This window comes from Salmo trutta, unplaced genomic scaffold, assembly GCF_901001165.1.
Source record: "Salmo trutta unplaced genomic scaffold, fSalTru1.1, whole genome shotgun sequence".
NCBI lineage: Eukaryota > Metazoa > Chordata > Actinopteri > Salmoniformes > Salmonidae > Salmo > Salmo trutta.
The window spans coordinates 93863-114141 of NW_021823258.1; the positions used below are offsets into that span (position 1 = coordinate 93863).

General features: G+C 50.8%; 1 protein-coding gene across 2 annotated transcripts in view; it reads right to left on the bottom strand.

Moving 5' to 3' along the window:
* The window catches only part of LOC115189971 (CCR4-NOT transcription complex subunit 2), a 71278-nt gene that overhangs the window by 40719 nt on the left and 10280 nt on the right, over nt 1-20279 (bottom strand). For both annotated transcript variants that reach the window (XM_029748496.1, XM_029748497.1), the window contains exon 2: nt 5223-5345. In XM_029748496.1, coding sequence (XP_029604356.1) covers nt 5223-5345 — 123 coding nt within the window. The remainder of the gene's footprint in view (nt 1-5222; nt 5346-20279) is intronic.

The following is a 20279-nucleotide window of genomic DNA, read 5'->3' on the forward strand; positions in this document are numbered from 1 at the left end:
GTCATCAGGTAAAGCTGTATACCGTATGGTTAGCTGTCATCAGGTAAAGCTGTATACCGTATGGTTGGCTGTCATCAGGTAAAGCTGTATATGGTTAGCTGTCATCAGGTAAAGCTGTATACCGTATGGTTGGCTGTCATCAGGTAAAACTGTATACCGTATGGTTGGCTGTCATCAGGTAAAGCTGTATACCGTATGGTCGGCTGTCATCAGGTAAAGCTGTATACCGTATGGTCGGCTGTCATCAGGTAAAGCTGTATACCGTATGGTCGGCTGTCATCAGGTAAAGTTGTATACCGTATGGTCGGCTGTCATCAGGTAAAGCTGTATACCGTATGGTCGGCTGTCATCAGGTAAAGCTGTATACCGTATGGTCGGCTGTCATCATGTAAAGGGTAAAGCTGCAATGGTTATGCCGTATGGTTATGGTTGGCTGTCATCAGGTAAAGCTGTATATGGTTATGATTGGCTGCCATCAGTCATCAGGTAAATCTGTATATGGTTATGGTTGGCTGTCGTCAGTCATCAGGTAAAGCTGTATATGGTTATGGTTGGCTGTCATCAGGTAAAGGATAAAGCTGCAATGGTTATGCCGTATGGTTATGGTTGGCTGTCATCAGGTAAAGCTGTATATGGTTATGGTTGGCTGTCATCAGTCATCAGGTAAATCTGTATATGGTTATGGTTGGCTGTCGTCAGGTAAATCTGTATATGGTTATGGTTGGCTGTCGTCAGATAAAGCTGTATATGGTTATGGTTGGCTGCCATCAGTGATCAGGTAAAGCTGTATATGGTTATGGTTGGCTGTCATCAGTCATCAGGTAAAGCTGTATATGGTTATGGTTGGCTGCCATCAGTCATCAGGTAAAGCTGTATAAGGTTATGGTTGGCTGTCATCAGATAAAGCTGTATAAGGTTATGGTTGGCTGCCATCAGTCATCAGGTAAAGCTGTATATGGTTATGGTTGGCTGTCATCAGTCATCAGGTAAAGCTGTATATGGTTATGGTTGGCTGTCATCAGGTAAAGCTGTATATGGAAGAAATAACTGATGTCATTTCCTTAAGCACACGGCACCTGAAATATGCAAATGGTGTGAATTATACCCCAGAGTGAGAGAATATTTTTAGCACAGAACACAAGCGTGTAAAACATTATAAACCAAATGTGTGATGAGGATATTATTGAGATAATACATCAATTTTATCGGGGAGACAAATCCATCCTCTGACTGGAAGCTGTATGGCACAGCAGACTACTAGAAGTCTGAATTCTTCCAGACTGGACTAAACGTAGCCCTACTACCTGCTCCTTGAACCCAAGAACTCTGGAATTGTCCGGAATCCCGTCCCACCTATAGAACCCAGGGCAGGCTGGCGTCACATTCCATCAGCACTGCTCGTCACCTCTGACCTGAGGGATGTTTCTGGGCTGGACTCAGACCATCTTGTTATCCTTACTACCAAAGTATCCTACTCACTGTACTGGTATGAAGGTACAGAACCTAGTCCAAGCTGAGCTGCACATCTTTGAGGATTGGATTCCCGGGACCACCCGTAAGTTAACATGTCCGCAGGCATGACTGAGATAAAGGTGTCTGCTAAATGGTATATTACATGATGATGATTTATTCTCTTTGTCCTCAGTACTCATCTAATGAGAGGTGATCACAGTGTTGAGGTTATAACATTTACCATCACACCACTAGCACAGTCCAGTTTAGTTGGGCATAAAATAACCCTTTAGATGTCAGAGTCCCTTCCGAGTTCCACTTCTGCAGGTCTGGTTTCAGACCAGATGATGTTCTCTCTCCAGGTTCAGTAGAGCTGTTATCAGACAGGTCTGGTTTCAGACCAGATGTTCTCTCTCCAGGTTCAGTAGAGCAGATATCAGACAGGTCTGGTTTCAGACCAGATGATGATGTTCTCTCTCCAGGTTCAGTAGAGCAGATATCAGACAGGTCTGGTTTCAGACCAGATGATGTTCTCTCCAGGTTCAGTAGAGCTGTTATCAGACAGGTCTGGTTTCAGACCAGATGATGTTCTCTCTCCAGGTTCAGTAGAGCAGATATCAGACAGGTCTGGTTTCAGACCAGATGATGTTCTCTCTCCAGGTTCAGTAGAGCAGATATCAGACAGGTCTGGTTTCAGACCAGATGATGTTCTCTCTCCAGGTTCAGTAGAGCAGATATCAGACAGGTCTGGTTTCAGACCAGATGATGTTCTCTCTCCAGGTTCAGTAGAGCTGTTATCAGACAGGTCTGGTTTCAGACCAGATGATGATGTTCTCTCTCCAGGTTCAGTAGAGCAGATATCAGACAGGTCTGGTTTCAGGACAGATGTTCTCTCTCTAGGGGTTTAATACCTCTTCTCAGACAGATGAGCCAGAGGAGAGAGGTGAGGTACCCGTTTTGAACAGGGCTGTGAGCCTTAAACCAGCAGAATTCCCTCAGAGCAGACTGTGTGGGTGATAAACCCTTTGATATGTGATTGGCTGATATAAGAAGCCCTTATATGGCTGTTAGCCTCCATTATTATGGTGTCTATGGTAAAGCATGGGGACTCCACACAAACCAAAATGACCACACCATCAGTAGTTATGTTCATGCTTGGCCGCTGTCACGATTGCGTGGTCCTGGGCAGCGTGGTCCTGCCTGCGCAGCGTGGTCCTGCCTGCGCAGCGTGGTCCTGCCTGCGCAGCGTGGTCCTGCCTGCGCAGCGTGGTCCTGCCTGCGCAGCGTGGTCCTGCCTGCGCAGCGTGGTCCTGCCTGCGCAGCGTGGTCCTGTGCAGTGTGGTCCTGCGCAGCGTGGTCCTGTGCAGTGTGGTCCTGCGCAGCGTGGTCCTGCGTAGGGGCCTTGCTCTGAGGTTAGAGTAGAAAGGCAGTCAGTCTGCCTCCCACAGAGCTGGGTTCAGTCAGTCAGTCTGCCTCCCACAGAGCTGGGTTCAGTCAGTCAGCCTGCCTCCCACAGAGCTGGGTTCAGTCAGTCAGCCTGCCTCCCACAGAGCTGGGTTCAGTCAGTCAGCCTGCCTCCCACAGAGCTGGGTTCAGTCAGTCAGCCTGCCTCCCACAGAGCTGGGTTCAGTCAGTCAGCCTGCCTCCCACAGAGCTGGGTTCAGTCAGTCAGTCAGCCTCCCACAGAGCTGGGTTCAGTCAGTCAGTCAGCCTCCCACAGAGCTGGGTTCAGTCAGTCAGTCAGCCTCCCACAGAGCTGGGTTCAGTCAGTCAGTCAGCCTCCCACAGAGCTGGGTTCAGTCAGTCAGCCTCCCACAGAGCTGGGTTCAGTCAGTCAGTCAGCCTCCCACAGAGCTGGGTTCAGTCAGTCAGTCTGCCTCCCACAGAGCTGGGTTCAGTCAGTCAGTCTGCCTCCCACAGAGCTGGGTTCAGTCAGTCAGTCTGCCTCCCACAGAGCTGGGTTCAGTCAGTCAGTCTGCCTCCCACAGAGCTGGGTTCAGTCAGTCAGTCTGCCTCCCACAGAGCTGGGTTCAGTCAGTCAGTCTGCCTCCCACAGAGCTGGGTTCAGTCAGTCAGTCTGCCTCCCACAGAGCTGGGTTCAGTCAGTCAGTCTGCCTCCCACAGAGCTGGGTTCAGTCTGTTCTTCTCAGGGAGGGAACGTAGCCTTGGAGCAGTGGGTACAACATCTGTAGTTGGACTGGGAACATGATGACGGGGGCTCAGACTCAAGGATCTTTCTCAAAAATATGTCCTTGATTCCTCTCTCCTCGCTACTTATCAAACAGCACTGGAGGAGAAGATGTGAGGCTCTCCATAACGTGGCCAGGAGAGAAGACCGGAGGAACTGGGGGTAAGACTCGATAAAGAGACCAAGTTCTCTCCTCAGCATATTTCCTGAGCCTTCGTCCGTCCGTCCATCCGTCCGTCCGTCACAGGCTGGAGGGGAAGCCATCATTGTGAAGGGAACCTCAGATGATCACAACACACTGAGATGCTTGTTAACTGAGGGGTTTTGTGTCCCTGGCTGTCTGCCCCGTCTCTGGTCCCAGAGAACACTGTAGGTCCATTGTTCCTTCCCACACACAAGTGTCAACTAACCAACAAGGTTCGTCCTGGGCAGCTTCTGAAAAGGCAATCTATTTACTATATAAACACCGTACTTTTGACCAGGGCTCCTATGGAAGGAGAATATGGAACTCAGGGGATAGGGTGTCATTTGGGAAACCGCCTCTGCCTGGGACTCCTTCCATTTGTTAATCAGAGGCCATAGAGCCATTGGCTCCCGGCGGAGTTGATACTACACTGCCTCTGCCTGGGACTCCTTCCATTTGTTAATCAGAGGCCATATCAGAGCCGTTGGCTCCCGGCGGAGTTGATACTACACTGCCTCTGCCTGGGACTCCTTCCATTTGTTAATCAGAGGCCATATCAGAGCCGTTGGCTCCCGGTGGAGTTGAGACTACACCGCCTCTGTCTGCTTTCTGGTGCCAAAGACCCGGGCAGTTCTGGTGCCTGAACAGTTCTGAGTTTTCCTTCAGTTGTCTGGGAATGGGGGGGAATACAATCAGGGCTGCATCCCAAATGGAACCCTATTCCCTAGTCAAAAGTAGTGCACTATATAGGGAATAGGGTGCCATTTGGCACACAGGAAGAGTGAAGGCTCTATTGAGAGCTGGGTTATGAATGCCTTGTTCTGCTCTTCTCTATGGATATCCTGTCTAGATAGACCAGGTTAGATGTCATCCTGTCTAGATAGACCAGGTTAGATGTCATCCTGTCTAGATAGACCAGGTTAGATTTAAGCCCTCTCACGTGGTCAGTCACATAGCAGGCCCAGGATTCAGATTAGTGTTCATCTTGTAGAGACCATAGTCAGGATGTTCCATATCTAGATGTACTAATGTCACCATGTGATTCATCTGTATTAACTGGAACTAAGAGTGAATGAGTCGTCCACTTCCCTATTAACCACACACATATTTAACCTCACCACGCACAGTTACTGAGGCAAAGCGGAAACAACAAAAGTTCAGCTTTGAAAATAATGCCATAGCAACAGAAACATGAGCTTAGATGACTGCAATGAAGCCAAAACCTGAACAGCTGGAGAAGCCGGTCACCCCCACATCAATCCAGACCCATAGAGAGCCAAGTAGTACTGATTCAACCTCTATGGGTTTTACTGACTGAGTGACAACTGACCAATCAGCAACCTCACAATAAGGGGGAAATGAGGTCAAAGGTTGTAACATGCCGGTAGCATCACTTACGTCTTTGTCTGATGGATGTGGGAACATGGATGACTGGCCGTAATACATAGTGTCATCAGGGTAGTCGCTCTCCACCCCCTCTACAAACCTCTTTCTGGTAGCACTAAACATGCTGTTAGTCACCTGGAGAGGGAGGAAAGGAGGAAAGGGTTTAGGACACAGGTCACCAACTGGTCGATCGCCATCCACAAGGCATTCCTAGTCGATCAAACATTTATGGAGAAAAGCCAACGATAAAGGCTTGAGCTACATTTTTATTATTAGTTGTGTTGCCCTGTTGGCGGTGGGTGCACTTGATTCAGAAGCCCTGTTGGCAGTGGGTGCACTTGATTCAGAAGCCCTGTTGGCAGTGGGTGCACTTGATTCAGAAGCCCTGTTGGCGGTGGGTGCACTTGATTCAGAAGCCCTGTTGGCGGTGGGTGCACTTGATTCAGAAGCCCTGTTGGCGGTGGGTGCACTTGATTCAGAAGCCCTGTTGGCAGTGGGTGCACTTGATTCAGAAGCCCTGTTGGCAGTGGGTGCACTTGATTCAGAAGCCCTGTTGGCAGTGGGTGCACTTGATTCAGAAGCCCTGTTGGCGGTGGGTGCACTTGATTCAGAAGCCCTGTTGGCGGTGGGTGCACTTGATTCAGAAGCCCTGTTGGCGGTGGGTGCACTTGATTCAGAAGCCCTGTTGGCGGTGGGTGCACTTGATTCAGAAGCCCTGTTGGCAGTGGGTGCACTTGATTCAGAAGCCCTGTTGGCAGTGGGTGCACTTGATTCAGAAGCCCTGTTGGCAGTGGGTGCACTTGATTCAGAAGCCCTGTTGGCAGTGGGTGCACTTGATTCAGAAGCCCTGTTGGCAGTGGGTGCACTTGATTCAGAAGCCCTGTTGGCAGTGGGTGCACTTGATTCAGAAGCCCTGTTGGCAGTGGGTGCACTTGATTCAGAAGCCCTGTTGGCAGTGGGTGCACTTGATTCAGAAGCCCTGTTGGCAGTGGGTGCACTTGATTCAGAAGCCCTGTTGGCAGTGGGTGCACTTGATTCAGAAGCCCTGTTGGCAGTGGGTGCACTTGATTCAGAAGCCCTGTTGGCAGTGGGTGCACTTGATTCAGAAGCCCTGTTGGCAGTGGGTGCACTTGATTCAGAAGCCCTGTTGGCAGTGGGTGCACTTGATTCAGAAGCCCTGTTGGCAGTGGGTGCACTTGATTCAGAAGCCCTGTTGGCAGTGGGTGCACTTGATTCAGAAGCCCTGTTGGCAGTGGGTGCACTTGATTCAGAAGCCCTGTTGGCAGTGGGTGCACTTGATTCAGAAGCCCTGTTGGCAGTGGGTGCACTTGATTCAGAAGCCCTGTTGGCAGTGGGTGCACTTGATTCAGAAGCCCTGTTGGCAGTGGGTGCACTTGATTCAGAAGCCCTGTTGGCAGTGGGTGCACTTGATTCAGAAGCCCTGTTGGCAGTGGGTGCACTTGATTCAGAAGCCCTGTTGGCGGTGGGTGCACTTGATTCAGAAGCCCTGTTGGCAGTGGGTGCACTTGATTCAGAAGCCCTGTTGGCGGTGGGTGCACTTGATTCAGAAGCCCTGTTGGCAGTGGGTGCACTTGATTCAGAAGCCCTGTTGGCAGTGGGTGCACTTGATTCAGAAGCCCTGTTGGCGGTGGGTGCACTTGATTCAGAAGCCCTGTTGGCAGTGGGTGCACTTGATTCAGAAGCCCTGTTGGCAGTGGGTGCACTTGATTCAGAAGCCCTGTTGGCAGTGGGTGCACTTGATTCAGAAGCCCTGTTGGCAGTGGGTGCACTTGATTCAGAAGCCCTGAGCACCAGATAGGCAAAGTGTTCCCATTTTCAACCATTTCATTTGTTTAAAAACACAAACTCCTCCTACCCGGCGGACTGGGAGATCTGTGGCTAAATCAAGTGGACCCAGTGCACTGGCTAATCAGACAGCTCAAATCACCATGCCTACAGCTTCCACGGCCCCGGCCACAGCAGAGTTTCATACTAGCCTACGTGAGATTTCATAACTTTGAAAACCATGACCAGAGAGAGACTGTCAAAGAATACGGCAAAGAGCTGCTGCTTTTATCAGGGAGTTCATGTCCAAGTTTATTCAGCACGGTCACTGTTTTTATTCAACACTATTACAAAACATAAAACGCTCTTCTCCCTACTTCCACTCACCCTGCAGCTGAAATGAGTAGTCGTGTGTAGACAGCCCTTCCTTTTTCTAATTATTAGCAGCTCGTCTTGTCTAGTTTAATATCAAGTCATATTTCACTTTCTCTGGTCATAAGAACAACATGAATTTGTGCATGAGACAGATGCAGTGCGACTCCAGTTCCACCGTCAGGTGTAAGACGGTGTCCCTCTCTGGTCTGACTCACCGGAGGAAAGGAAACGAGAGCAGGGATCCTCCTCTGCTGCTCTCTCTCTCCCTCCCTCTGCTGAGACTAATGCCGTGTTCAAGACAACAGACTCGGGGGGGGGGGGGGCTAGATCTGACTGGGAAAAATATTTTGGAGCGGTCATCCAACTGGGCGTTCCAACCTGAAGATCCCTGACGTCATGACATGCTCAGCTGTGCCTGACCAGCACGACACCAACGGATGTGTTGTTATCAAAGCTGGAGTTGTGAAATATATGGTTTGAGAAGAACAAGACTGCATATAGTCAATATGCTGTGGTACTGTATCAGGCCTACTGCACCAACCTCGTTCCTAAAGAACCATTTTTTTAGGAGGTTAATGGTACATTTTTTAAGTCAATTTTCTTTTCTTTTCTAAATGTGAGCGGTAGATCTTGGCTTGCTTTCTGACTGGGAAAGTGATCTGGACTGGATCTGAAAAGTTTGGTGACCACTGGTTTAGGACAACATGGAGTGACTGACAACGAGTGATGATAGCCAATCACAGTCTGGAGCTGGCCATAAGCCCCTCCTCCCTGTCAAAGTCCTTGCCAATAGGAGCCAGGGGTAGGGGTGGACTCGAGGTCCTGGTTGGTCACATAGCTGAGCAGTGGAAGTCATTGATCATAGGAGTTGGATTGGCTGGTTTGTTGACAACAGCTGACCTGACCTACTGGTGCAGCCAGCTTCAGTGAGGTCAGGTTGTCTTATCTTCCTGAAAACACATGGCCCCTGTGGAAGAGCACAGAGTATCAACCCTCACACACACACACACACACACACACACACACACACACACACACACACACACACACACACACACACACCTCATCTAATCTAATAGCATTAGCTTACAGCAGATAAACAGTGTTCGGCGCAACGCCACCATGCTTAGCTTTGGATTATGTAAAAGCTTCTCTGAGTAGTGATATTTTTTAAGTGTTTCTTTAATAACTAGCTGGCCAAAAACACAACCAGCTGAAAAGTAGGCCCGGATGCAGTATCTTCGAGTTCCCAGATGCCTTCATATTGTAGCCTACTTTTGAAAATATGTTTTCTACATTTCCCTTTTTGAAGCAAAAATTCTCCATCTAGCCTAGTAGCACAAACTAGACATCTTGGACACATTTTACAGTTTGGGCCCAAGACCGTTGGCTAGGCTAACTAACTCAAAGGGATGAGGCCAAGCAAGAGCATAAAACAAAGCTATATCGGGGTTGTTTTGGAGAACAGAAAAATGTATTTTGTCTAGCAAATCCAGGCCAAGTACACTGTGGAATACAGTAGGCTGCTGGACGACCTTGAGAGGATGTTTGAAAACCAGCTGTAGGACTAGAGAGTAAACTATCATACTGTCAAAATCCCACCAAAATAAAGGAAGAATCCATTAGCACTGACCCAAGACAACATGGTCCACCCTCTGAAGGAACACTAATGCCGAACTATTTATCTCCCACACCAGCTACCAACAGCCTGTGTTATGACCTTAGACCAAGATGAAAAACCTTCCCAGACTCTCACCAACCCGCTCTACATACACCGAGTAGGCCATTTCCATTCGTCTCACAGCACAGCAACTCTGAGCCAGAAGCTCATGACTGAGACTGGCCTACACAACAACATCTAGGGCGTGTTCATTAGGAGAGTACGACACTCCAGGACACTCTTGGATGTTTAAAACTAAACAAAACGGACCAACCTATTTTCAAACATCTGCTCCTTTTTCTGACCTCAAATTTACATTTTCACTAACAAATCTGCTCCCAAAAACATATTCAAATAACAAGCTGTATCCACCAATCCAAAGCAGAGGAATAGGCGGGCGCTTGACAGCCTGTTGGGGGCGGGGACAAATCCCATTGTTGGGGGCGGGGATAAATCCCATTGTTGGGGGCGGGGACAAATCCCATTGTTGGGGGCGGGGACAAATCCCATTGTTGGGGGCGGGGACAAATCCCATTGTTTGGGGCGGGGACAAATCCCATTGTTGGGGGCGGGGACAAGCATCTGGTCATTACACCCTGTATGTGTGGTGGTGACTAGATGAAGACCAGCCATCAGGACATTAAGGAGTAAGGGGGGTAAAGGATGGTGGTGACTAGATGGAGACCAGCCATCAGGACATTAAGGAGTAGGGGGGTAAAGGATGGTGGTGACTAGATGGAGACCAGCCATCAGGACATTAAGGAGTAGGGGGGTAAAGGATGGTGGTGACTAGATGGAGACCAGCCATCAGGACATTAAGGAGTAGGGGGGTAAAGGATGGTGGTGACTAGATGGAGACCAGCCATCAGGACATTAAGGAGTAGGGGGGTAAAGGATGGTGGTGACTAGATGGAGACCAGCCATCAGGACATTAAGGAGTAGGGGGGTAAAGGATGGTGGTGACTAGATGGAGACCAGCCATCAGGACATTAAGGAGTAGGGGGGGGGGGGGGTAAAGGATGGTGGTGACTAGATGGAGACCAGCCATCAGGACATTAAGGAGTAGGGGGGGTAAAGGATGGTGGTGACTAGATGGAGACCAGCCATCAGGACATTAAGGAGTAGGGGGGTAAAGGATGGTGGTGACTAGATGAAGACCAGCCATCAGGACATTAAGGAGTAGGGGGGTAAAGGATGGTGGTGACTAGATGGAGACCAGCCATCAGGACATTAAGGAGTAGGGGGGTAAAGGATGGTGGTGACTAGATGGAGACCAGCCATCAGGACATTAAGGAGTAGGGGGGGGGGGGGTAAAGGATGGTGGTGACTAGATGGAGACCAGCCATCAGGACATTAAGGAGTAGGGGGGTAAAGGATGGTGGTGACTAGATGGAGACCAGCCATCAGGACATTAAGGAGTAGGGGGGTAAAGGATGGTGGTGACTAGATGGAGACCAGCCATCAGGACATTAAGGAGTCGGGGGGTAAAGGATGGTGGTGACTAGATGGAGACCAGCCATCAGGACATTAAGGAGTAGGGGGGTAAAGGATGGTGGTGACTAGATGGAGACCAGCCATCAGGACATTAAGGAGTAGGGGGGTAAAGGATGGTGGTGACTAGATGGAGACCAGCCATCAGGACATTAAGGAGTAGGGAGGTAAAGGATGGTGATGACTAGATGGAGACCAGCCATCAGGACATTAAGGAGTAGGGGGGGTAAAGGATGGTGGTGACTAGATGGAGACCAGCCATCAGGACATTAAGGAGTAGGGGGGTAAAGGATGGTGGTGACTAGATGGAGACCAGCCATCAGGACATTAAGGAGTAGGGGGGGTAAAGGATGGTGGTGACTAGATGGAGACCAGCCATCAGGACATTAAGGAGTAGGGGGGGTAAAGGATGGTGGTGACTAGATGGAGACCAGCCATCAGGACATTAAGGAGTAGGGGGGTAAAGGATGGTGGTGACTAGATGGAGACCAGCCATCAGGACATTAAGGAGTAGGGGGGTAAAGGATGGTGGTGACTAGATGGAGACCAGCCATCAGGACATTAAGGAGTAGGGGGGGTAAAGGATGGTGGTGACTAGATGGAGACCAGCCATCAGGACATTAAGGAGTAGGGGGGTAAAGGATGGTGGTGACTAGATGGAGACCAGCCATCAGGACATTAAGGAGTAGGGGGGGGGGGTAAAGGATGGTGGTGACTAGATGGAGACCAGCCATCAGGACATTAAGGAGTAGGGGGGTAAAGGATGGTGGTGACTAGATGGAGACCAGCCATCAGGACATTAAGGAGTAGGGGGTAAAGGATGGTGGTGACTAGATGGAGACCAGCCATCAGGACATTAAGGAGTCGGGGGGTAAAGGATGGTGGTGACTAGATGGAGACCAGCCATCAGGACATTAAGGAGTAGGGGGGGTAAAGGATGGTGGTGACTAGATGGAGACCAGCCATCAGGACATTAAGGAGTAGGGGGGTAAAGGATGGTGGTGACTAGATGGAGACCAGCCATCAGGACATTAAGGAGTAGGGGGGGTAAAGGATGGTGGTGACTAGATGGAGACCAGCCATCAGGACATTAAGGAGTAGGGGGGTAAAGGATGGTGGTGACTAGATGAAGACCAGCCATCAGGACATTAAGGAGTAGGGGGGTAAAGGATGGTGGTGACTAGATGGAGACCAGCCATCAGGACATTAAGGAGTAGGGGGGGTAAAGGATGGTGGTGACTAGATGGAGACCAGCCATCAGGACATTAAGGAGTAGGGGGGTAAAGGATGGTGGTGACTAGATGCAGACCAGCCATCAGGACATTAAGGAGTAGGGGGGTAAAGGATGGTGGTGACTAGATGGAGACCAGCCATCAGGACATTAAGGAGTAGGGGGGTAAAGGATGGTGGTGACTAGATGGAGACCAGCCATCAGGACATTAAGGAGTAGGGGGGGGGGGTAAAGGATGGTGGTGACTAGATGGAGACCAGCCATCAGGACATTAAGGAGTAGGGGGGTAAAGGATGGTGGTGACTAGATGGAGACCAGCCATCAGGACATTAAGGAGTAGGGGGGTAAAGGATGGTGGTGACTAGATGGAGACCAGCCATCAGGACATTAAGGAGTAGGGGGGGTAAAGGATGGTGGTGACTAGATGGAGACCAGCCATCAGGACATTAAGGAGTAGGGGGGGTAAAGGATGGTGGTGACTAGATGAAGACCAGCCATCAGGACATTAAGGAGTAGGGGGGTAAAGGATGGTGGTGACTAGATGGAGACCAGCCATCAGGACATTAAGGAGTAGGGGGGTAAAGGATGGTGGTGACTAGATGGAGACCAGCCATCAGGACATTAAGGAGTAGGGGGGGGTAAAGGATGGTGGTGACTAGATGGAGACCAGCCATCAGGACATTAAGGAGTAGGGGGGTAAAGGATAAAGAGGGATTGTGTGTAGATTGATAAGGGGGGATTGCATGTCAATCCGCCATCACCCACCTATTGAGTTGAATATCCTTTCTAGTGCCTGCCTGCCTGCCTGCCTGCCTGCCTGCCTGCCTGCCTGCCTGCCGTTCCGTAGGTTATCCAGGTCAACAACAAACCCAGGAGGAAACCTCTCTGCCTTCCTTCCTGCATGGTGCCTGTGTTTCACACAACAGCCAATTACAAGCCTGGGAACACCTCACACTATCATATAGACTTGTACCATTTGATACCCCTACTGGTCCTACTGATGAAGTGAGAGGGAACAGGCTTTTAGTATAGACGTGAAAGTATGTCATCTGTCTGCCCAAGAGAGGAGTTCACCACTGTAGATTGATTTTCTGAACAGTTTGGTTCTGGCTGTTAAGGGAGAGGGTTGAGGAAAACATCAGACTGAAGATGGTAGATTCAGAGAACATTGAGTACCATGTCCACAATGGGGCCAGAGTCAGGTAGATGGATGATGTGTCAGTGTTCAGCTGCTTCCTACACGGAGCAGTCCAGTTATAAAACACACATAAGGTCTTATATAGGCGGATTGATGTTTATCAGTTCAGAAAGTAGGAGTCATGCTTAGAAAACTCAGCAAACAGGTTATGAAATAAACCTAACATGGCCTGACAGCATCTGTAACAAAACAAAACTGATCGGCTAAGCCAATAATACTGTAATAACAGTGTCACCTATTTTTCATATATCTGTTTTTCTTCAGCCTCGTTCAAAACCACCATCTGCAATTTGAAACATGTCCTATCTATACATAATTATCTGGTCCCTGTGAGAGAGATGGGCACCTGGGAGTCAGTGTGTGAAGTGGGCATCTTCCTCAGAGCAGCTGGGACTCCCTTCCCGCCTCAGCACCCACCTCCCTCCTCCCCTCCCTGGCTGACTGGCTCCCTGCCCACCTCCCTCCTTCCCTCCCTGGCTGACTGGCTCCCTGCCCACCTACCTCCTTCCCTCCCTGGCTGACTGGCTCCCTGCCCACCTACCTCCTTCCCTCCCTGGCTGACTGGCTCCCTGCCCGCCTACCTCCTTCCCTCCCTGGCTCCCTGCCCGCCTACCTCCTTCCCTCCCTGGCTCCCTGCCCGCCTACCTCCTTCCCTTCCTGGCTGACTGGCTCCCTGCCCGCCTACCTCCTTCCCTCCCTGGCTGACTGGCTCCCTGCCCGCCTCCCTCCTTCCCTTCCTGGCTGACTGGCTCCCTGCCCGCCTCCCTCCTTACCTCCCTGGCTCCCTGCCCGCCTCCCTCCTTCCCTCCCTGCCCACCTCCCTCCTTCCCTCCCTGGCTCCCTGCCCACCTCCCTCCTTCCCTCCCTGCCCACCTCCCTCCTTCCCTCCCTGGCTGACTGGCTCCCTGCCCACCTCCCTCCTTCCCTCCCTGGCTCCCTGCCCGCCTCACTCCCTCCTTCCCTCGCTGACTGGCTCCCTGCCCGCCTCCCTCCTTCCTTCCCTCCCTGGCTGACTGCCTCCCTGCTCGCCTCCCTCCTTCCCTCCCTGGTTCCCTGCCCGCCTCCCTCCCTGGCTGACTGGCTCCCTGCCCGCCTCCCTCCTTCCCTCCCTGGCTGACTGCCTCCCTGCCCACCTCCCTCCTTCCCTCCCTGGCTCCCTGCCCGCCTACCTCCTTCCCTCCCTGGCTCCCTGCCCGCCTACCTCCTTCCCTTCCTGGCTGACTGGCTCCCTGCCCGCCTACCTCCTTCCCTCCCTGGCTGACTGGCTCCCTGCCCGCCTCCCTCCTTCCCTTCCTGGCTGACTGGCTCCCTGCCCGCCTCCCTCCTTACCTCCCTGGCTCCCTGCCCGCCTCCCTCCTTCCCTCCCTGGCTCCCTGCCCACCTCCCTCCTTCCCTCCCTGCCCACCTCCCTCCTTCCCTCCCTGGCTGACTGGCTCCCTGCCCACCTCCCTCCTTCCCTCCCTGGCTCCCTGCCCGCCTCCCTCCTTCCTTCCCTCCCTGGCTGACTGCCTCCCTGCTCGCCTCCCTCCTTCCCTCCCTGGCTCCCTGTCCGCCTCCCTCCTTCCCTCCCTCCCTGGCTGACTGGCTCCCTGCCCGCCTCCCTCCTTCCCTCCCTGGCTCCCTGTCCGCCTCCCTCCTTCCCTCCCTCCCTCCCTGGCTGACTGGCTCCCTGCCCGCCTCCCTCCTTCCCTCCCTGGCTGACTGCCTCCCTGCCCACCTCCCTCCTTCCCTCCCTGGCTCCCTGCCCGCCTCCCTTCCCTCCCTCCCTCCCTGGCTGACTGGCTCCCTGCCCACCTCCCTCCTTCCCTCCCTGGCTGACTGGCTCCCTGCCCACCTCCCTCCTTCCCTCCCTGGCTGACTGGCTCCATGCTGGAGCTCCAGAGCTGGACACGCCTCAGGACTACCACTCCTACCAGGAACAGTTTCTATCAATGGACAGTGTACTACAGATAGCACTGTTAGCAGCAGAGATGCCACCTGAGGAGCACCACTCTGACTTCCTCTACCTGATAGATACATATGTGCTCCACACTAGTGTTGGACGGTATACTGAAAGTCGATACTAGAACATGAAAAACGCTCCGGTACTCCAATTTTGTTACTTTCTGTACTTCTGTCAAATGTGTCTCACTGATCAAGCCAGTCAATGTCCCCCTTATTAGCTCCCACCAGGCGTACTGCACTTAGCCTGCACTGGGAGATCAACCTGACATGGCAACAGGGATCTGATCCGGGGGGGTTGAATATCTCTGCTGTAACCAGGAAGTTTGATCTTGACATTTAGCCACTTAGCTAGCCAGTTAGCAAACCAAATGCATAGCTGGAGCCCCGAGGCAGATAGAATTTATTCAAAACATCAGATATTTTAGAGTTCTACTTAACCTCATTGTTGGATATAAGCAGTGGAGAAGCACATGACCTCAACTGCATCCGCAAAATAGCTTTTTTTATTTTATTTTTGTATTTTTTTTTTTTTTTTTTTTTAACTCGGTATTGAAAAATCATACCATGGGTATTTCAAAATACCCCGGTATAAAACGGTATGTCGTCCCAAGCCTAATGACGGCCGCGCGACCCCGAGTTGGAAACATGGGGGTTTTGTCTCCCATCTCAAAGACGTGTCTGGTACAGCTAAATCATGTAGTGTAGACTGACTGTAGGCTGCTTTCCACACGCCTTTTCTTAATGACAGGGACCCATTAACCACAACAGCAATCCAGCGGTAGTATATTCTGCTAGAATAGTATGGTGGGGACTAGGACTATGTGCAGACGACATTAAACTGGGACCTCTGGACAGTTTAATGTCCAGAGGTCACAGTTTAGGAAGGCAGCGGAGAGGGGAAAGGCAGCGGAGAGGGGAAAGGCAGCGGAGAGGGGAAAGGCAGCGGCGAGGGGAAAGGCAGCGGCGAGGGGAAAGGCAGCGGCGAGGGGAAAGGCAGCGGCGAGGGGAAAGGCAGCGGCGAGGGGAAAGGCAGCGGCGAGGGGAAAGGCAGCGGCGAGGTGAAAGGCAGCGGCGAGGGGAAAGGCAGCGGCGAGGGGAAAGGCAGCGGCGAGGGGAAAGGCAGCGGCGAGGGGAAAGGCAGCGGCGAGGGGAAAGGCAGCGGCGAGGGGAAAGGCAGCGGCGAGGGGAAAGGCAGCGGAGGGGAAAGGCAGCGGAGAGGGGAAAGGCAGCGGAGAGGGGAAAGGCAGCGGAGAGGGGAAAGGCAGCGGAGAGGGGAAAGGCAGCGGAGAGGGGAAAGGCAGCGGAGAGGGGAAAGGCAGTGGAGAGGAAAGGCAGTGGGTGGAGGGAAGAGAATAATACCAACACCTCAACTCCTGTCCTGACAGAAAGACTGATGTCCCACCATTTAGCTGGAGATAAATCAAGATGGACGCCAGAAGCACATACTGATTAAGTGTCAGGAATCAGAAGTGGACCAGGACCCACTCGCAGCCAATAACACTACAGTCTGGCTCTCTGTCAAGAGTAGAATACTAGAGCAGGCTATGCTGGGAGGACAAGGAACATCTTATCCTCCCACTGGAATCAGACAGATCTGGATCTGAGGGACACCAGTCATCTGTTCTTTCGACTGGTTGAATGTTTTTTACTTGTATTTTCCATATATAAAAACAACACCTTACTGAAGGGATCTTCAACAGGCCGATCTTTTCTAGAACGGACGGTGGGGAACAGAATTACAAATCATTTGTAGACTACAAATTCACCACAAAGAAGAACAATCAGATATGACGACTAAAACAATCATTTCAAACCTTGCTTACATTGTATATGATCACGTGTCTCTCTATCATGCCTGGGAATACTTGGGAACAGATTTCCCAGATTAAAATCACGTGGTGTTTTTACAGTCTTATGGTCCAACAATGAAAAGCCCCAAAAAATAAACAAAATGATTCATTTTTATTTGTTAAGAAAAGTTAGGGGGCCAAACAAAATAAACCAAGCCGCGGGCACTGAGCTTGTCTGCTGCTTTAAGAGCACTGTTTATGGAACACAGATGACTGAGGGAGCCTGATGGAAATGGATTTGGGCGTCTCCTCCTCCTGCTGTAGCGACCACAGCTACAGGATTAATGGCGCTGTCCGTGGTGCTGAAGCTGCAACGTAACACATTTCTAGCTTCTTGTTTTTCCCTGACTGAAAAGCTTCGTTACAGAAATCCCTCATTTGTTTTGGACATACATTCCCTATTCCCTCAAACCTTGCTCTCTTTACGTGACACATGTAAGCATCGCATGCATGTGACCAGTAGGGACTGACCTACAGCCCATCATAACCACATTAATAACTAGGTTATAACTAACTCCAACACCGTAACATGTGGAAAAGTAGAATTGATGCAGAGGACGTGAAAAATAAAGTCCAAACAGGAGACTGCTGGACTAAAGAAATCTCTGTTGACCAACAGTGTCCATTCATCAACCCTTGGTGGAACAGTAGGTGAATTTGGAGGCTGCTTGTATTCAGTTCCAACTTCTCTCGTAGTGAGAGACTCCTCATCAAACCCTGCTCTTTCAGGGCTAGATCACTGGGAAACATGGAGACTTCCTCTCATCAAACCCTGCTCTTTCAGGGCTAGATCACTGGGAAACATGGAGACTTCCTCTCATCAAACCCTGCTCTTTCAGGGCTAGATCACTGGGAAACATGGAGACTTCCTCTCATCAAACCCTGCTCTTTCAGGGCTAGATCACTGGGAAACATGGAGACTTCCTCTCATCAAACCCTGCTCTTTCAGGGCTAGATCACTGGGAAACATGGAGACTTCCTCTCATCAAACCCTGCTCTTTCAGGGCTAGATCACTGGGAAACATGGAGACTTCCTCTCATCAAACCCTGCTCTTTCAGGGCTAGATCACTGGGAAACATGGAGACTTCCTCTCATCAAACCCTGCTCTTTCAGGGCTAGATCACTGGGAAACATGGAGACTTCCTCTTATCAAACCCTGCTCTTTCAGGGCTAGATCACTGGGAAACATGGAGACTTCCTCTCATCAAACCCTGCTCTTTCAGGGCTAGATCACTGGGAAACATGGAGACTTCCTCTCATCAAACCCTGCTCTTTCAGGGCTAGATCACTGGGAAACATGGAGACTTCCTCTCATCAAACCCTGCTCTTTCAGGGCTAGATCACTGGGAAACATGGAGACTTCCTCTCATCAAACCCTGCTCTTTCAGGGCTAGATCACTGGGAAACATGGCGACTTCCTCTCATGAAACCCTGCTCTTTCAGGGCTAGATCACTGGGAAACATGGCGACTTCCTCTCATCAAACCCTGCTCTTTCAGGGCTAGATCACTGGGAAACATGGCGACTTCCTCTCATCAAACCCTGCTCTTTCAGGGCTAGATCACTGGGAAACATGGAGACTTCCTCTCATCAAACCCTGCTCTTTCAGGGCTAGATCACTGGGAAACATGGCGACTTCCTCTCATCAAACCCTGCTCTTTCAGGGCTAGATCACTGGGAAACATGGAGACTTCCTCTCATCAAACCCTGCTCTTTCAGGGCTAGATCACTGGGAAACATGGAGACTTCCTCTCATCAAACCCTGCTCTTTCAGGGCTAGTTCACTGGGAAACATGGAGACTTCCTCTCATCAAACCCTGCTCTTTCAGGGCTAGATCACTGGGAAACATGGAGACTCCCTCTCATCAAACCCTGCTCTTTCAGGGCTAGATCACTGGGAAACATGGCAACTTGCTGCTTCTTATTGATCCCTTTCAGAACACTAGTATGCAGCTCACAGGAGGCTGGTGGCACCTTCATTAGGGAGGACGGGCTCATAGTAACAGCTGGAACAGAATAAATGGAAAGGTATCAAACTCATGGAATGTATTGGTTTGATGCCATTCCATTCACTCTATTCCAGTCATTATTATGAGCCGTCCTCCCCTCAGCAGCCTCCTGTGCTGCAGCCAGAGTTACGGAACTGGCATAGTGGCATTTTGATGTTCTGCAAAGCCATTCAGACAGCTGGGTTTCCTCCCTCCTCCTCAGCAGCAGCAGTTTAACCGCCGTGCCCCAGCTCCCACCTAACAGCTCTAGAGCCAGGTGCAGCTGCAGTACTCTAGTCCATTACCTCCACTCCAGGCAGGACCCACAACTTCCCACTGGGACGCCATTTTGGATCTAATTCTCACCAATCACCTATCCAGCTGGTAGCTGCAGGCTCTAATCTAGTGGGCATCAGCGGCAGAGTCCCATTACCTCCACTCCAGGCAGGGCCAAAACCTCTCCACTGGGCCACCATTTTGGATCTCCATTCCTCTCCTACCCATCTGGCTGCTGGAGGCTCTAGTCTAGTGGGTATCAATGGCACAGCTTGACAGGATGGGATACAGGGATGAATTAACACTTCCTCAGAGTCAGACTACAACACTCAGACTAGTAGTAAAGCTATGAGCTCTTAATTCTGTTAGAAGCCAGCCAACAGTTAGACACACTGAGCCTACAGATGTGGGCTAAGAGGTTGTTTTCAGGTGCAGCTCTGGAATGCAACAACATGCAATAGAAGCCCATCAGTTCATAACGTGTCTGCAGTCTAGAAGAGCTGCATATGTGATGTGTCAATGGGAGGCAGTATGGGACAAAATGTCAAATGGCAGCGCACCAAATAGACCACCAGACTGTAGTCTAGTAGACCTCTAGACCACCAGACTGGAGTCTAGTAGACCTCTAGACCACCAGCCTGGAGTCTAGTAGAAGAGGTATAGACCACCAGACTGGAGTCTAGTAGAAGAGGTATAGACCACCAGACTGTAGTCTAGTAGAAGAGGTAACCTTTAGACCACCTGACTGGAGTCTAGTAGAAGAGGTAACCTATAGACCACCAGACTGTAGTCTAGTAGACCTCTAGACCACCTGACTGTAGTCTAGTAGACCTCTAGACCACCTGACTGTAGTCTAGTAGACCTCTAGACCACCTGACTGTAGTCTAGTAGACCTCTAGACCACCTGACTGTAGTCTAGTAGACCTCTAGACCACCTGACTGTAGTCTAGTAGACCTCTAGACCACCTGACTGTAGTCTAGTAGACCTCTAGACCACCTGACTGTAGTCTAGTAGACCTCTAGACCACCTGACTGTAGTCTAGTAGACCTCTAGACCACCTGACTGTAGTCTAGTAGACCTCTAGACCACCTGACTGTAGTCTAGTAGACCCCTAGACCACCTGACTGTAGTCTAGTAGACCTCTAGACCACCTGACTGTAGTCTAGTAGACCTCTAGACCACCTGACTGTAGTCTAGTAGACCTCTAGACCACCTGACTGTAGTCTAGTAGACCTATAGACCACCTGACTGTAGTCTAGTAGAAGAGGTA